Source organism: Plecotus auritus (genome assembly GCF_963455305.1).
Source record: "Plecotus auritus genome assembly, chromosome: 1".
NCBI classification, from domain to species: domain Eukaryota; kingdom Metazoa; phylum Chordata; class Mammalia; order Chiroptera; family Vespertilionidae; genus Plecotus; species Plecotus auritus.
Window position 1 is genome coordinate 78,898,011 of NC_137770.1, and position 17,438 is coordinate 78,915,448.

At 38.7% G+C, this 17,438-nt stretch overlaps 1 protein-coding gene across 2 annotated transcripts in view; it reads right to left on the reverse strand.

The window, feature by feature from the left end:
• FMN1 (formin 1) overlaps positions 1-17,438 on the reverse strand; it is a 444,801-nt gene that overhangs the window by 94,103 nt on the left and 333,260 nt on the right. For both annotated transcript variants that reach the window (XM_080658928.1, XM_080658929.1), the window contains one exon: positions 12,056-12,148. In XM_080658928.1, the coding sequence (XP_080515054.1) occupies positions 12,056-12,148 (93 nt within the window). The remainder of the gene's footprint in view (positions 1-12,055; positions 12,149-17,438) is intronic.

Consider the following 17,438-nt stretch of genomic DNA (forward strand, 5'->3'; position numbering starts at 1 on the left):
TCATGAAAACAACTATTATGCAAGAATTCGGAGCTCAATACTGACTCCATAAAACACTTAACTACTTGTCACCACAGTTATTTCCAAAGTATAAATGAAACTTCTCCATTGTTACTGTTGGGAAAGGTGGTACAGAGTCTCCATCAGGACTCTAGGAATGGGAGTCCCTGGGGTTAAGCTGTGGTGGCTAGGTCTGCTAGTCTCACATTTTTCTTGTTTAGATAGTGGGAGTAACACTTTCTAGTTACCCACAAGGCATTGGGACACAGAGAAAAAAAAGTGATTTTCCAGGTTACCAGGATGGCATAGTACCAACACTGAGACTGAGATCACACTGACCTTGCAGAAGTTACTGAAATCCTCAGACTCAGTTTCCTCATCTAGAAAATTGGAATTACAAAATAAGCTTTAAAGGATTGCTGCAAAGATTAAATGACACACTGTGCATCAACTGTTGAAGTCGGAGGCATCCTTCCAACTCCCTGTCTGAACTTAAAACTCAAGGGAAATTTTCAACCTATTGGTGTTTCTCATGGAGGGTGACGATGAGGTAATAATTGTACACTAATTATTAATGGTTTATATAGTTCATACAATGGTTTTACATATATTTTGTCTCATTTAATATTCATAATAACACTATGCAGTAGATATTCCTATTTCCGTTTTATAGACAAGAAAATAAAAACCTGCCCAAAGTCACATGAGAAGTTAGTTACAGTGGGGAAGCTAGGGTTCAAACCCAGGTCTCCTAACTTCAAGTACAATGCTTTTTCTGCTACATTCAGAATGCTTAAAGAGTGAAGACAAACAAACAAACAAACAAACAAACAAACAAAAAAACCCCTATTTAACCTAAAAGTATACATGCAGTTATAACAAGAAGATTAAATAATGCAATTATGGCTCAGTATCAGGAATAAAACTTTAGAAGTTCCTAAAACCCTGCTTCTGGGGAACATAACTTAGTCTACTTCCAAAACAAGCCAGTGCAATATGGAAAGAGAAATTCACAAATGGATGATTTTCTATACACAGAAAGGAAAAGCCTGCCTCACTTGGCTTTATCCCATACTTCCACCTGGGGATGTTTCTACTCCTCAGAAAGGAGTTACAATAACTGAGTAATTCAAAGAGGAGTCATGTGATACCAACTGCAATCAATCACTGATTAAAACCTCGATGATAGTTGTAAAGAATCCAAAGAGGATATGATGATGTACGTGTGTGCGTGCATGTCTGTGTATGCACACACATGCTGGCAGGGCTCCATTGCCTAGAGCAATTGTGGAGGGGTGTTGAGGACCATAATGAAAGAAAGCAAGATCCTAGCTCATTGATCTGGTTCTCCATTCACAAGAGAAGGAAAATACAAGAGGCCCTTAAATTTCCTTCTGTGATCCAGTCCCACCCTCAAAGAAGGGAAGGAGTTTGTGAATGAGCACATTTAATTTCCAGTCCCTTGGAAATTGAACATAAAGGGCTATATTCAGTAGTTGAAGGGACTCCAATTGGTATCACAATGGGGAAGCCTGAAAAGGAGGCAGTCTTGAAAGAAAAAAATTAAATGCAAAAATTTAAATTTTGGGGTTGAGGGAAAAGCAAGTTGTTTTAAAAAATATTTTAAGTTTTTTGAAGAGGTTCAAATTAATTAAAAGTTTTATGGAAAGTCTGCGTACCACCAGTAGAATACCAGCCCTAGATTAGTTTCTTATGTGTCCTCAGAGATTTTCATTAATATCCATTTTTTCCCTTCTTCTTTACTTAAATGGTAATATAATATACCCACTCTTCTGACACTTGCTTTTTTCCACTTACCATACATCTTAAAGATTCTTCCCTGTCAATACATAGTAAAGACTTCACTCATTCTTTTCTCTTTTTAAAAATAGATGCTTAGTGTTCCATCATATGGAAGCACCATAATTTGACAATTCCATTATTGACGATCACTTAGGTTGTCTCCAATCTCTTGCTGTTACAAACAATGTGACAATAAGTAACATGATACATAAATCACTTTGCATGTGGGAGCATAAATAAGGGTATGCATTTAGAAGTAGAATTGCCAAGTCAAAGGCATATGCATTTGTAACTTTAATAGATATTGCTAAATTGACCTCCATACAGATTATAATAATTCACACTTTCACATGCAATATAAACAGTGAAGTTTACTGTACTTCATTGCCAATATAGTTTATCGAACCTTTTAATTTTGCCAATATTATAGATGAAAAATGAAATTTTAATGTAATTTATTTTGCACTTCTATTTTGAGATATGCTTTTTAAATATATTAAAAGATGTTTTTTAAAAAAATTATTTGTTCTTATTGGATGTTGGTCTTTTTAAAAATGATGTCCATGAGGTCTTACATATTAGGTAGATTTTGTTTATGATATGAGTTATAAATTTGGGACTGTGACATATTTATTTTTTTATTACATAAAGTGATGTTACTTAATGTTTTATTGAGCTTTTAAATGAAGAATGGACATTGAATTTTGTCAAGTGCCTTTTCTAAAAATCTAAAGAGGTGTTTACATCTAAAGATCTGAATTTTCTTGTTAGGGCTATTAATAATGATGAATTATATTAATAGACTTCTTAATATCACATTATATTATCCTTAAGTTCTGGGAATGAACTCCATTTGGTTGTGAAATGTACTTTTTATTTTAAAAATTTAAAACCACAGTGAGTTCAATCCTGGGTCGGGGTACATACAAGAGGCAGCTGATTGATGTTTCTCATATCGATGTTTTTTTCTCTCTCCCTCTCCCTTCCTCTCTCCCTTAAATCAACAAAAAAGTATATCCTCAGTTGAGAATTAAAAGAAAAATAAACTACAGTGAGATTGACCTGTAGGTTTTTTTTTGGAGGGGGGGGAGGGGCTACCTTTTCCAGGTATTTATGTCAGTATTATACATACTTAAAAATAATTTAGGCATTTTTGTTCTTTTTGCCAAACTTTTCATTGGAGAGAAAAAAGAGAACTAGAGTTATTCAAAAGACAATTTATTGGATATTTGTCCAAAAAGAAAAATTGAGTAAATTAAAGATAAAAAGGGAGAGGGGTTGGGAGAGAAACAAGAGAGCAGAGATGGGGATAGAGAGGGGAGAGGGAAAACTGGTTACTGAGGGGCAGGGGGATGTGCTTTTTACAGAAATTTCTGGGGGGAAAAAACAAATAAAACAACTAATTCAAACTAACTCTTTCTGATAAGAGTCTACATAATAAACCTCTGATAAGACAGCTTACTCCATCTTCCAAGATTACTCCTCTGTTACTTCAGTGACCAAGAGATCACAACAGATTATCTTAATTCTTGGCCATCTGATGTGATTTGAAGCCATCCCTGCTGGTACCTTTTTTGAGTAGTAGTGAGGAATAAAAGAACCCTGTTTGGCCCATACAGAGTGTTCATTCCTGCAGCCACAGTCCTTCCTTCCACAAGCTCTTTAAAGAATCTAAGAATTACTTCCTCTCCTAGGTCACACTGTTCAGATCACTTGAACATGATGACTCAGATGGTTTTCTTCCTACATTTTGGGGATTGAAGAGATTACTTAATAACCTGCTTTTATTCTATAGTTTAGAGGTTTAGTTATGGTCCTTGTCAATCTAATCTGAGCTAAGTATTTATTAAGAATGAATTGTAGCCCGGCCAATGTGGCTCATCCACCTATGAACCAGGAGGTCACAATTCCATTCCTGGTCAGGGCACATATCTGGGTTGCAGGCTAAATCCCCAATAGGGGATGTACAAGAGGCAGCTGATCAATGATTCTCTCCCATCATTGATATTTCTATCTCTCTCACTCCCATGCATTATAGACCAAAAAGTGCATCTCACCAGATTCTGGCATGATTTCCCAATTCTAAAAGAATCTAAGTAGGAAAATCATAAAGGAAAACAAATACCCTCCAGGAACTTTGCAAGACTCAGGCTGTTGGTTCACTAATCTAACAAATAATTATTAACACCTTTCGTGGGCCAAAGCTGATCCTTTGTTATTTGGGATGAGAAATGTAGGACACATAGGCCTAGTATCAGCTTTCATGGAGTATTTGGCTATTGAGATCATTCTTTTTGCATTCAATGTGGGAAATCAGAGTTCTTGTTTTATTTGTTTTTAGTTTTGTAAATTTATTTACTTTTTACTAGAAAATAGTTTCTTGACATTTAGAATATCTCTAATCTCAGCTGGTCAAAGAACCTTACAGGATAGTTTGATTAACCGGGATAAGCATGGCTCATTCAAATTCATTTTGATTTGGTTCCATTCATGGATAACACATAAAATTAATGGAGACTGAGATAAGGCCAAGTGTAGGAGAGTGCTGGTATTAGCACCAGTTTAGGTTTCAGCCCTCCCTGCCAAAGCCATAAATACAAATGACCAATTTAACAGCATGAAAAGACCACCTACAAGATCTATACCTTGGACCTAATCAGTTGCTCTGCGCCTTCTTTCAATTACAGGATTCGTGCCACATTTATGGGGACATTTAATGTGAGCATCACATTTTGGAAGGCTATATCATTATGAGCATGTTTGATCTGAGGGTGGGAAAACATGCGCTCACATAATGCCTGCACAGAGCTCCTCTGTGCTGAGCTGTAAACTGGGGTCAACAAGAGCCTACTGTGGAAAAGGAAAACCCTATAAGGAAAAGGGCTCAGATGCTGTTGAGATTGCAACTCTTGAAAAGTGGTGCCATTAAACTGCTTTTGGTTCTGTGCAGGAAATGAAATTATTAAGAACAAGTACCCCAGTTTTGTCAAATAATACTATTTAAGGGCATTTTGAGTAGGGAATGATGATAAAAGACATAGGATAAACACATCACTCCCACTTGTGTGTGGAAACAGGATATGATTTACAGAAGAAAAATTAAATCATCATGATTGTTAGAACTGAATTGCAGCTCATGTAAAAGTTAGTCTGACCATGAATCAACTGAGTCACAATGTCTGTATGCGACTTCTCAGGCGTAAAGAACGCAATTGCTTAAGACTTCATGAGTGATAAGACCCTTAAATAGAAAAGTAGCCACTTCCTGCCAAATTTCCAAATATTATGAAAGTATAGAAGTATCTTTTCTCAATTATAGTTATTATATTCCATCCTATGCTCAGATACTCTTGAGGAACTTCTTATTCTACATGAATTCTTCGTGTTATCTCATTCATGCCTGCCACCCTCTGAAGTTTCACTCAGTGCGCACCCATGAGTCCAACATCTCTACCTCTGTGTCTCATCTGTATATGAAATCAAGATGTCCACATTTATGGCACTGTTTCCCATCCCAAATCTGGTCCTCCTCATCAGTATCCAGCCAGTTATTCAAGCAAGAAAAAGGAATTATCCTTTTCTCCCACCATTTTTTTTCTGGAAGTTTTTGTACTGCCAAGGAGTTACCTAGTCCTATAATTACTAAAAGCTTTATAAATGTCCCTTCCTTTCTCATTTTTACTGTGATTGCTTTTGCTCAAGTTCTTACCATCATTTGCGTAGACTACTATTCAGAAGAGCTTGATGAACTGGCTTCCAGTCTTTTACCATCCCAAGTATTCCTTATATTGCGCTTTTTTTTTTTACTATTCATTTTTTAAAATAAATCTTTATTGTTCAGATTATTATAATTGTTCTTCTTCCCCCCCCATAGCTCCCCTCTACCCAGTTTCCACCCCACCCTCTGCCCTTACCGCCCCCCCAAAACTGTCCTCATCCATAGGTGTACGATTTTTGTCCAGTCTCTTTCCGCACCCCCCATACCCATTTCCCCCCGAGAATTGTAAGTCCACTCCCTTTCTATGCCCCTGATTCTATTATATTCACCAGTTTATTCTGTTCATCAGATTTTTCATTCACTTGATTTTTAGATTCACTTGTTGATAGATATATATCTATTGTTCATAATTTTTATCTTTACCTTTTTCTTCTTCTTCCTTTTCTTAAAGAATATCTTTCAGCATTTCATATAATACTGGTTTGGCAGAGATGAACTCCTTTAGCTTTTTCTTATCTGTGAAGCTCTTTATATGACCTTCAATTGTGAATGATAGGTTTGCTGGGTAGAGTAATCTTGGTTGTAGGTTCTTGCTATTCATCACTTTGAAAATTTCTTGCCACTCCCGTCTGGCCTGCATAGTTTCTGAGAAATCAGCTGACAGTCGTATGGGTGCTCCCTTGTAGGTAACTAACTGTTTGTCTCTTGCTGCTTTTAATATTCTCTTTGTCTTTTGCTCTTGGCATTTTAATTATGATGTGTCTTGGTGTGGTCCTCTTTGGATTCCTTTTGTTTGGGGTTCTCTGCGCTTCCTGGACTTGTAAGTCTATTTCTTTCATCAGGTGGGGGAAGTTTTCTGTCATTATTTCTTTAAATAGGTTTTCAGTATCTTGCTCTCTCTCTTCTTCTGGCACCCCCATAATTTGGATGTTGGTACGCTTGAAGTTGTCCCAGAGGCTCCTTACACTATCTTCATATTTTTGGATTCTTTTTTCTTTTTGCTTTTCTGGTTGAGTGTTTTTTGCTTCTTTGTATTTCAAATCTTTGACTTGATTCTTGCAATCCTCTAGTCTGCTGTTAGGTCTCTGTATAATATTTTTTATTTCAGTCAGTGTATGCTTAATTTCTAGTTGGTCCTTTTTCATATCCTAGAGGATCTTGCTAAATTTATTGGCCTTTCCTAGAAAATTCTTGAAAAACCTTATAACTGTGGTTTTGAACTCTATATCCAGTCATTTGCTTTCCTCCATTTCTTTCATTTGTGACCTGTTTCTTTGTCTCTTCATTTGGGCTGCTTCCCTGAGTTGATAGAGTAGCTTTGTGTGCTAGGTGTCCTCTAGGGCACAGTGGGTCGGCCTCCCCAGTTACCTGAGGTGGACACTCTTGGTGCACCCCTTTGTGGACTGTGTGCACAATCTTGTTGTAGTTAAGCCTTGCTTGTTGTTGGTATCACTGGGAGGAATTGACCTCCAGGCCAATTGGCTGTGAGGATCAGCTGTGTCTATGATGGGAGAACTTCTGTGCTGGAGACACCCTTATGAGACAAGACTTGCTTCAGTGGGGCTTTGGTGCTCACTGAGTCTGCCCCCTGAGTGTGTTCCTTATGAGGAGTTGTAATCTGAATGGTCCCACTCTGACCCCTGGGTACACTGGTTCTTGGATCTCCAAGGAGGTGCTAATTTAGCCTCTGCCTAAGGCCACCTAGCAGGAGCCATGGAGAGATCTGTAGATTCCTCTTCTTTGTTTGGGTTTTGGAGGTGCCCAGATGAGGCCCAGCTGTGAAGCAATGCAAGCTGCTGTGGGGCCTTGGGCCTTCTTTTGGATGTTCTGGGTCTCACTGACTCAGCTGCAGTTTGTTAGTTAAGTTTAGAATTCAAAGGATCAGGCCATTCATATGCAAAAGCCTCTGAGCTCAGCTTGGATGGGGAGGAGTCTCAGGGCGGAGCAAACAGCAATGGCTTCCCATCAGCCCTGCCCTGTGAAGCCTCTGGGTCTCATTGTCCCACGGTAATCGCTGCAAGCACCTCTGAGAGAAAGCTGCCCTCGAGTTTCGCCCACTGCCAGACAGCCCAGTTTCTCCCCGTATGAGTCTGGGTCCCCAGAGTCTCACCTGGAACTAGAGTTCAGAGTAGTCAGGAGCTTTTGTCTTCTTCCTGATTGAGAAAGCCAGCCACTTACTCAGTTGCCAGCCCTCTCCTCACGCGCACCTCCGTACCTCTGCCTTCCGTAGCTCCTGTGAGTCTCAGTGTGCTTTTCTCTTTCCTTCTAGTTGTAGAATTTCCACTCAGCCAGCATTCCTGTGGTTCTGGATGATGTCTATTTTGTCTTTTAGTTGTAGTTTTGAAATTGTTGTGTGAGGCAGCAATTCAGGTGTTTACCTATGCCGCCATCTTGGTTTCTCCCTGTATTGCACTTATGTATTTTTAACAACAAAAAAGCAACATGATCTCACATACCAAAACAAAACAAAGGTGACCATGTCACCCCCACAGATACTATCTTTCAAAGGCTCTCTGTTGCTTGTGAGACAAAGTTCGCATTCATATTGTGACTCTCCTCTCCCTTTTGGTCTTGTGTTCTTCCCATGTGCCCTGTGATCTAGCTACACCAAGTTAGTTGCCATTCACCAAACATGTCATGTCTTTCATCCTGAGATGCGCAATGTTTTCCTCTGCCTGGAATACCCTTCAGAATTTGTCGGCTGAGAATCCCTCATCCTCAATTTATTCATCTGTACAATAGGAAGTTAATAGTGTTTACTTCAGAGGATTGCCATGAGGACTAATAGGAAAGAAGATCTCCCATAGTGTCTGGCATACAGAAGCACTCACCAAATGTTAGCTTAGCTATTATTGGCATTGCTGAAAGTCTTCCCTGACTTACCTAGAAGTGTTTGGCATCCATCCTCTCTAATTCTATATGTCTAATTAACCACATTACATCAACTTCAAAATTGACAAAAGTTTCATATTTTAGCACTTATGATATTACATCATACAATCTATGACACATCGAGGTTTAATTGCCAGCAATTTTTCTTTCTTAGTAATACTTGTCATAATGTTTGTTACAATGAATGGCATATTAGATGAGATACTATACTTAAACTATATGCCATTAAAATTTTATTATTCAGGGTGAATAATGCATAAGTATTATGCATAGAAAACCCTATATTTTCTATGAATCAGTGAAATATCAACATAAGAAAAGGGACTACTAGTTAGAACTCCATAGAAGCAAAAAAATATTTCATTTGTATATCCTGCAACTTGGCCAAGCCCCACTCACTCCTGAATCACAGTGGAGTAGTCAGGTGAAGTGCATGCTGGCATATTTTTCAGTTAAGCACCTCATCTGAGAGCCACACAATGGCTCGACCCAGAGCAAAAGTGAGGAGGGGCTATCTTATAAAACTGCATTCCCACAACCTAGGATTCACATTGAAGAAGGTAGAATAAAAAAAGTGAAGAGGAGAGTGAAGGAATAAGATGAGAAAGGTCAAGGGACCATGTCTTCTAGACTAGCACTTTCCAATAGAAATATAATGTGAGCCACATATAGAATTTTCAGTTTTTGATGGCCATGCTTAAAAACTAAAAGCAACAGGTAAATTAATACTAGTATTTTATGTTTTTAACCCAATGTATTTAAAATATTATAATTTTATCATATCACCAACACAATAAGCAGAAATAAAATGAGTTGTTTTTTTTTTGCACCAAGTCTTCAAAATCTGCTATGTGTTTTAGGCTTACACACATCTTAAATTGGATTAGCCTCATTTCCATTGCTCAACAGCTGCATGTGGCTAGAGCAGGGGTGGACAAACTTTTTGACTCGAGGGCCACAATGGGTTCTTAAACTGGACCGGAGGGCCGGAACAAAAGCATGGATGGAGTGTTTGTGTAAACTAATATAAATTCAAAGTAAAGGAGCGGAGGGGAGAGCAAGAGAACCGGATAGAACAGCCGGATCCGGCCCGCGGGCCGTAGTTTGCCCACGGCTGGGCTAGAGCCTGCTATTTGTATTAGACAGTACAATTCTACATTGATTTTGACTAACTCAATTAAGTAATGAGAAAACAGTAACAGGCTGTTTCAAGAGTGAATCTTTTCATCACAAAATATAGACATGTTTAAGATTCGTGAAGTATTTACTTATATATTTTAAAATTCTTTATAGGATGGTAGTTTTCCTTTAGAATCTTTTTGTGCTTTGTTTTGGCTGATTTTGTTTTAATTATGATTTGAGGTTATTCTTAAGGTCCTTCCCATATCCCCTTCACTATGTTGGTTAAAGAAGAGCTGACTCCTTTATTCAATTAGATCTTTCCCCAACAAGACAGTCCTTGGGAGACAGCAAGAAGTGTATGATTCATCTCAATATTCCCAGAATTTATCGCAGTCCCTAACGGATAGCAAACTCTGAATAATCAAGCTAGACAGTAGTGGTTTTCACCCTGGGCTGCACACTGGAATCATCAGGGGGGTAAAAATCCTGAAGCTTGGCCCCACCCCTAGAGATGCTGCTGGTAGGTTTAGAGTTTGGCCTGCATGCCAAAATTTAAAAAATTTCCCCCAGGTAATTCTATTGTGCAGCCAGGTTTGAGAACCACTTTTCTAGGGTTTTCTTAGAACACCATTCTGTGGCCATATCCTTACCTCTCTGACATAAGGCCCACTTTGCCTCAAGTCAGTTTCCTCTCAGAACAGGCCAGATGTTTTTTGAGAAACCTAGTAGGAAAGACACTAACACAGAACCCCAAAAGGAATTTGCAAATTCCTTTCCCAAGGCACCAAAAAATATATTCAAGGGTCCAAATCTTTTCTTATTTATCTTTTTCTAACAAAAAATAAAAATAAATCTCACAATTTAAGTTTTAAGAGTAAAGCTGGCTTAAGGAGAAAAAAGTAAGGCCACTACAGCACATAGGCAGATAATACCCAGATATAAATATTGCAGAATATTCCAGTTATTGGATAATAGCAATTAAAAATAAAAATGGAATCTAAATACACATGAGCCTCCTTTCAAGTGAAGTCCATACATGTCAGAAGCAGAAATTCTTAATTGGGGGTCAGCAAAGGGAAGTATTTCATGCTTTTCTTCAGCCCCTTGAGGTTATATTTACATAGTCATAAAGCAATACATCTACTTTGATAGGTCACAGGACACATAAGTGTTAGTATCACTGTTTGCTCTCATGGCACTTTGCCTGACAATATCACTTCCATCAATCTGAGGTTCAGCAGTGTCCCAGGGAGAGCTCCGATGTCCACTTCAGCACAAACACGCTCTGACCCAGGAGGAGGGGAAGCGGTATCTGGACCAAGGGAGCAGTGGAAATGGAGTTCCTCTGAATCATGGACTGAGTTTCCCTGCCAACTCCCAAGGTGGTCTGTCCATATGGTATGGATTCGCCCTGTAATGGTCTTTCTTGATGGTGTGGTATCATGTGACCTTATTAACAAATAGAAACAGCACATTGATATATCCCCAAATGTCCCTACATGGATTTCCCCTGGCTTTCTAGCAAACACAAAAGCTCCCTCAACTGCACCACACTTATTTTTTTTTCCTTACTGAAATGTAATTGGCATGTAACATTATATTAGTTTCAGGTGTACAACATAATGATTCAATATATGTATATATTGTGAAATGATCATCATAACAAGACTAGTCAACATCTATTACCCCACAGTTATAATTTTTTTTTTCTGGCGATGAGAACTATTAAGGTCTACTCAGCAACTTTCAAATATACAATAAAGTAGTATTAACTATAGTAACCATGCTGTATATTACATTCCTGGGGCTTACTGGAAGTTATGCCCCACACTTATTTTTGTTTCACATCTTAAGCTGAATTTGAGAAATTAGAATAGGAAATATCCAAAATGCATTAAACTTCCACATTCACTAACAATGATCAACAAAAATTCCCTGTTCCTGCCAAAATCATGGAGGAAGAAGCACAACTTGATAAGCTTCCTAAATAAGTACTGAGTTTTGTGCATATCACTCCCATCTACCAACCCTGAAGGGCTGATGGGTGTCAAGTGATTGGATGTGATATTCACCTGGCCCCAATGTTCTTTCCTGAAAAGTAATGGAAAATTTACAATACAAGCTCCCAAATTGCTATACTCATAAAACCAGGAAGATAATCACTATCCACCTGTCCAGGCTGACTGTGAATGTGAAATGCCTGACTGCATATACTTGGCATGGACATCATTTGTCAGTTAATATGCTCTAAGGATCCTCTTGGGTTCCATGAAAAGACAAAGACAAAGTCTCCTTCCCAAAGTTTAGAAAAACAAAAGTAATGTTAAAATTTACAACATAAAAACAGATTTGAAAGATGATATGAAAATTATAGGACAACTCCATATACATTTAGTGTGTAACCACCATGGGAAGATGGACTCATGGAATCATTGAAGCTGTCGGTGGTCAGCCAGGATGCATGGGGCAGGAGGCCCCAAAGAAAAATTGTCGAATGAAGGATGTTTCAGGGCTTCCTACCTTTCTGGAAGAACTCCTCCAGTTTGTCCTTGAAAGGTTGGAGGTACTGCTTTGGAGACTCCTTGCACACCACTGCCATCTGTTTCTCACTTGCTGTGAAGAGAAGTTTGGAATTAGACTTCCCAAGCACATGTATTTGCTAAATTCGTGCTCTGAGCTATGCATTTGGGGATTGTGTGAAATCCTTCTGGATCACTGTTTATCCAAATTCAAGGTGGGGGCGGGGAGGGAGCAAAAACAAAAACAACAGGAACAAAAGTAATTAGCTCACTCTACATCTTTCTTCAGGAACTGGCAAATGTATCTTCAATTTTCCTTTTAGAGATGCTGCAAAACCTCTGGCTTGGGACAGGTGAAGTACTCTGCTTTTGGTCTCTCAAAAATAGATGCAAAAAACTACTAAAGAACTGAGGGCCCCAATCCTCTTCAGATCATACTCCAAAAGTAGAGTTTGAAATTGATTTTACAGAAATTCTCAGGCATTCCAGTTGCTTTGAACCACCAAACTGGCTATTCCTCAGGGTGACCTCCATATCCTAGCATGAGAACTAAGCCCAGGTAGGGAGAACCACATCTCTTTTCATGCTTCCCATTCACCTACCCTTCTCATTTACATTCTGCTAACATATGTGAAATCATTTTATTTGTGACTTATGTCCCTAGATTCCAAATTCTTAGAAAGGGAATAGTCATTATTGGAAATAAAAATCTGATAAATTCTTGGAGTCAAGCATCCCACCATCCCCAAATAAGGACTTGGGTGTTAACCTATATTCTGACTTCAGGGAAATGGATGTTGTCTTTCATAACAGATGAAGAAGAATTTTGATCTCTTTCAGGAGAAGAGATGGACACAGAGAGAAAAGGGTAGCAAGAGAGAAGAATAATTGATTTGGAGAAGGATGGCCTCTGGGGCATCTCAACTGCTTTAGCAAAGCCTCCTGAACTCACAGTGTTTGCTGTGAGTGAATGTGGGCTGTGAACACCAAATGAGGGGCTTAACTTTTCACTGAGTTTGGAACTAGTGCAGAATAAACATACCTCACAAGGAGGCAGAGGTGCCTTCTCCTATGCACCCCTCTAATCCTTTTCCCTTTAAATCTTGTGGATAGTTTTATTTTTCTACAGAGATTGGATTTTGGCATAAATTATTCTTAGCTAATAGGAGATAGGTTGGTTTCTAGCCCTACAATGCATATATATGGGTTACACAAACACTCATACATTCTAAGTATTTATTGAATATCTGAACTATGCCACTGTGCTAAATGTTGGGGAAAATATTTAACCAGATCTATTGGTCATCTCTCCTCTAAAAATATTCTTAAGTGTCTAGTCACAGGGAGACAAGGAAATCAACAAATTGTAATATAGTGTGATGTCATGGGATACTGGATAGGGGCTTCCAATTCAGATTGGGATTGGGTGGTGGCCAGGGAAGCTTCTCCAGAAAAGATAACATAAGTTGAATTGCAAAGGTCAAAAAGGAGTTAGCCAGCCAGACAAGGGAATAAAAAAAAGGGGGGAGTAATTTCAAAAAAGAGGAAATATACAAAATAAAGAATTACAGAAATGCATAGGTCTTTTGGGATAAGTTAAATGTTAATAGTATGACTGGAACTCAAGACATGGACCTTCTTTCTTTCCCAGGTCTACAGTTTCCTGTGTCTAGATTTTGATTCAAAGGAACAAGATTCAAGGAACTGGACTCAAAAGAATTGGATCCAAAGGAATTGGAACAACTCTGATTAGGGAAGAGAGGTCAGATAAGGCCACAGAAGTAAGAGGCTTATATAATTTTAAATAACATGATCAGGAAAAGTTCCCCTCTGAAGGTATTTGACTAGATACTTGACCAGAGTAAAGAAGGAAGCCATGAGTAAGTTTGAGGGGGAAAATCAAGAGATATTTAGGACATGTTAAGTTTGAGAGGCCAATTAGACACTCATTATATACAAAAGTCTACAGTTTAGGCTGCATGGCTGGGATAGAAAAACATATCAGGAAGTCACATGCATAAAATTGGTATTTAAAGCCACAAAAATAGATGAATTGGCAGGGAAAGAATGTAGCCAACGAAGAGAAGGGTTTTCAGGACAAACCCTGAGGCGTGCAAGCAGTGGAGGAGAGGCCAGAAAAGGGTAGGGAATGAGAAAGTGGAAGTATGGAATCACATGATCTGAGCAGAAGCCCATATTTCAAGAAAGTAAGAGCAGCCAGCTCTGTGCAATACTGTTGAAAGATCAAGTGGAAGACAGAAAAGTGACCACTGATTCTAGTGGCATGGAAGTCACTGGTCATCTCAGGAGTAATTTTGGGAAGTGAGGGATGGAGGGAGGAAACCAAATTGGAGATTGAAAGGTAAGTAGAGACAGATTCTACAGCTATTTGTTTAAAAAGTTAAGCCAGAGAAAGAAGAGCAAAATGAGGAACATCCTTCTACCCAAGAAGATGTTCTCTGGGGTTACTCCAATCAAGAGTGGGTGCCCCTTTCCCCAGAGGAATGTTGTGTAAAAATAAACCCACCAGGGAGTCTGAGCTCGGGAATCCCATGACGCTGATTCACTGCACAGAGGGAAGCTGCCTACGATGAAATTCACCTTAACGCCCCATGATCATGAGCATTCTCCATGAAAAAATTTAAGCAGAAGTGACAGGGCCAAGTGAGGACATGCCAGCATGCTTCAGGACTTCTGGAAAGACTTGCGAAGCTGGGCCACCGACTACAGCCTTTGCACGGAATCATCTAAAGCACTATTCAAAGATCCCTCCTATCAAACATCACAGCTGAATCAGAATTTCCACTGTGATGATTATGTGGTTATAGACGCAGCCTTGGTCTGCGATACATTAGCATGAAAAATATTCATTAATCACCTACTCATGACCAGGCCTAAATACAGATGGATTGGGCATGATTTGATTTATAGGGTGCTAAGCAATCCATCTATTTATTTAAAAACATCCTTCCTTTGTTGCATGAAAATTGCCATCATTAGAAGCATTCCCTTGATCAAAAGACGCTAATTCCAGAAGATCTCCTTAGAAATACAGATATATGTTAAAAATAAAAATATTAGCAAAGAAGAATTTATTAACACTTTAATTTAAATTTATTTCTGAGACTTGTTTGGAAAGGCTGGGTCTCAAACAATAGACAGAAAAGTTGTGTTAAAAGGGAACATTCCTGTGGATTCTGATCTCCAGGTAGACTGTATAATAGGAAGCCTTGGGCAGGTAGCTCCAAACATGAAGTTCCTGGGCATCGTCGGGAGGAGAACAGCATTAATTTCTGAAAAGTGTTATGAAGGTAACACAAAGAAATGCAAAAAGCATTTACAAAAAGTAGCCGGAAACAAATAATTCATGATTCCATTTCTAGGACAGTTGCCATTTCATACTCTGGTACCTGTTTTTTACTGTCTCAGCCTCTGCATCACACACACCCTCCATAATTTGATAGGAGTTGCCATTATATGTTATTTTTTTATACACTTCCATTTGATAGAGAAATTTGTGTACCTTATTCTTTCTATTAATCATATCATGCACACTTTCTCATATTATTTCATAAAATTCACAAGCATTGTATTGAACAGCCATATAAAATTTCACCCAGTGTAAGTGTCCTAGTTCACTTAAAAATTCCTCTGGACTTGAATAGTAGAGTCCTTTCTACTTTATTCTTACAGTGAATCATTCAGGCTTTAAGTAATATCAGTGCCCAAAAAACTCTTATTCTGAGTTTAAGATTACTTCTTTAGGATAGATTTCAGAAGTGGAATTATGGGTAAAATAGAAAAACACTTTTAGAGTTCCTGATACAAACTGCTTTTGGTATAACATGGATTGTACCAAAATGAGGAAAATGAAGGAGAGCGATTTTGAATATAAAACTGTGGCTTCCCTACTGCTTTGCAGAGGTGGCTAGCTACATACAAGCTGGAACTGCGCCTGTCACTGAACATGGGGCCTGTGGTCCTTGCACTGAAGTGAGCACACTCTAGAATGGCAAACACAGAGAGGACCATCCATCCATGTAATGAGGTAATTTACTCAAAGGGGAAGACGTACAAAAGTGGATGCAAGATAATCTAGCGTTAACTACAGGGTAAGACTACGTTTGAAGCCTGTCCCTGAAAGTGGCCTTTTTGAAAGATCTTAGGAGTGACATTTAATGTGAATGTACACTGTCAATACCAGTGGAGCTATCTGAATTTCGGGAGGGTCTACAGGTAGATTTAAAATTTATATCAAATGCTCAGATTTAAAAAAACACACATATACATATATGCATATAAAGTTCTTTGGTTAATCTCTTCTCGGAACCCCTTCCCTCTGAGATCTGTCAGTCTGTGGCATGCTTCCATGCCTCTGGACCTATTTGTTCATCAGTTAATTTTGTTCATTAGATTGCACATATAAGTGAGATCATGTGATACTTGTTTTTCTCTGACTGGCTTATTCCATGGGGAATAGTGCGGTGAAGGCCTGGGGTTGTGTGGGAGCAGGATGGAGTGGGAAAAAGGGGGACATCTGTAATACCCTCAACAATAAAAATAAAAATACATATACATTTATATACTTAGAAATGCATAATTTTAAGATGCTCAGACCTGTGGGTCAATAATATCAAATAAAGATCTGGACACATGATTACAATTCAATCCATTTTGTGGAGAACAGATAAGAGCCTACATTTTGGGGCAACCAAGGGAGCATTACTTTAAGAAGTATTTTTAGTAAAAATCAATGGGTGAAAATTAAGGGGATGCTGATGGAATCAGCAAAGGCAGAGAGAGCAAGGCCCTATTGGCTAAGATGCCTCATTCTCATAGAAATGATATTAGAGGTCAAGCAATACATCCTATTCATTGCTCAAACCAGGAGAGTGGTTTTCTATTGGGAATGCTTAAATGAAAAAGACTTCCTCTGGAGCCAAAGTGCTTACTGCATGGCAGTTTTTACTAAAATTAAGTGATGAATTTCCTCATACATGTAAATCTTGAAGGTGATAGGCCTGCCTCTAGCATATGATCCAAGGAAATCGGTAAGTGGAAAGGGTAGCAATGCTGATTTGGGGATTATTTCCTTCCAGCAGTGCAACAGCTGGCTAAAAAGAGACCAGTGATTGAGATACATAAGCCCATTACCAAAAAGCAACCTGTTTGCATGTCGCTCAAACAGTGCAGCTGCAAGCCTTCCGCAGTGTTTCTGACCTCTGTCAGGGCCCATGTTCTTGTTTCAGCCTTTGTTGGCCAGTCACATTAACTGTAATTGTCTACTCTGGAAAGTGTTTACATCTAAATAAAACATGAAGAAGTAAAAGAGAAAAGATGGAGTGGCCTAAGGAGGAGAGAGAAAGGAAAAGGGTGGAAAGTTA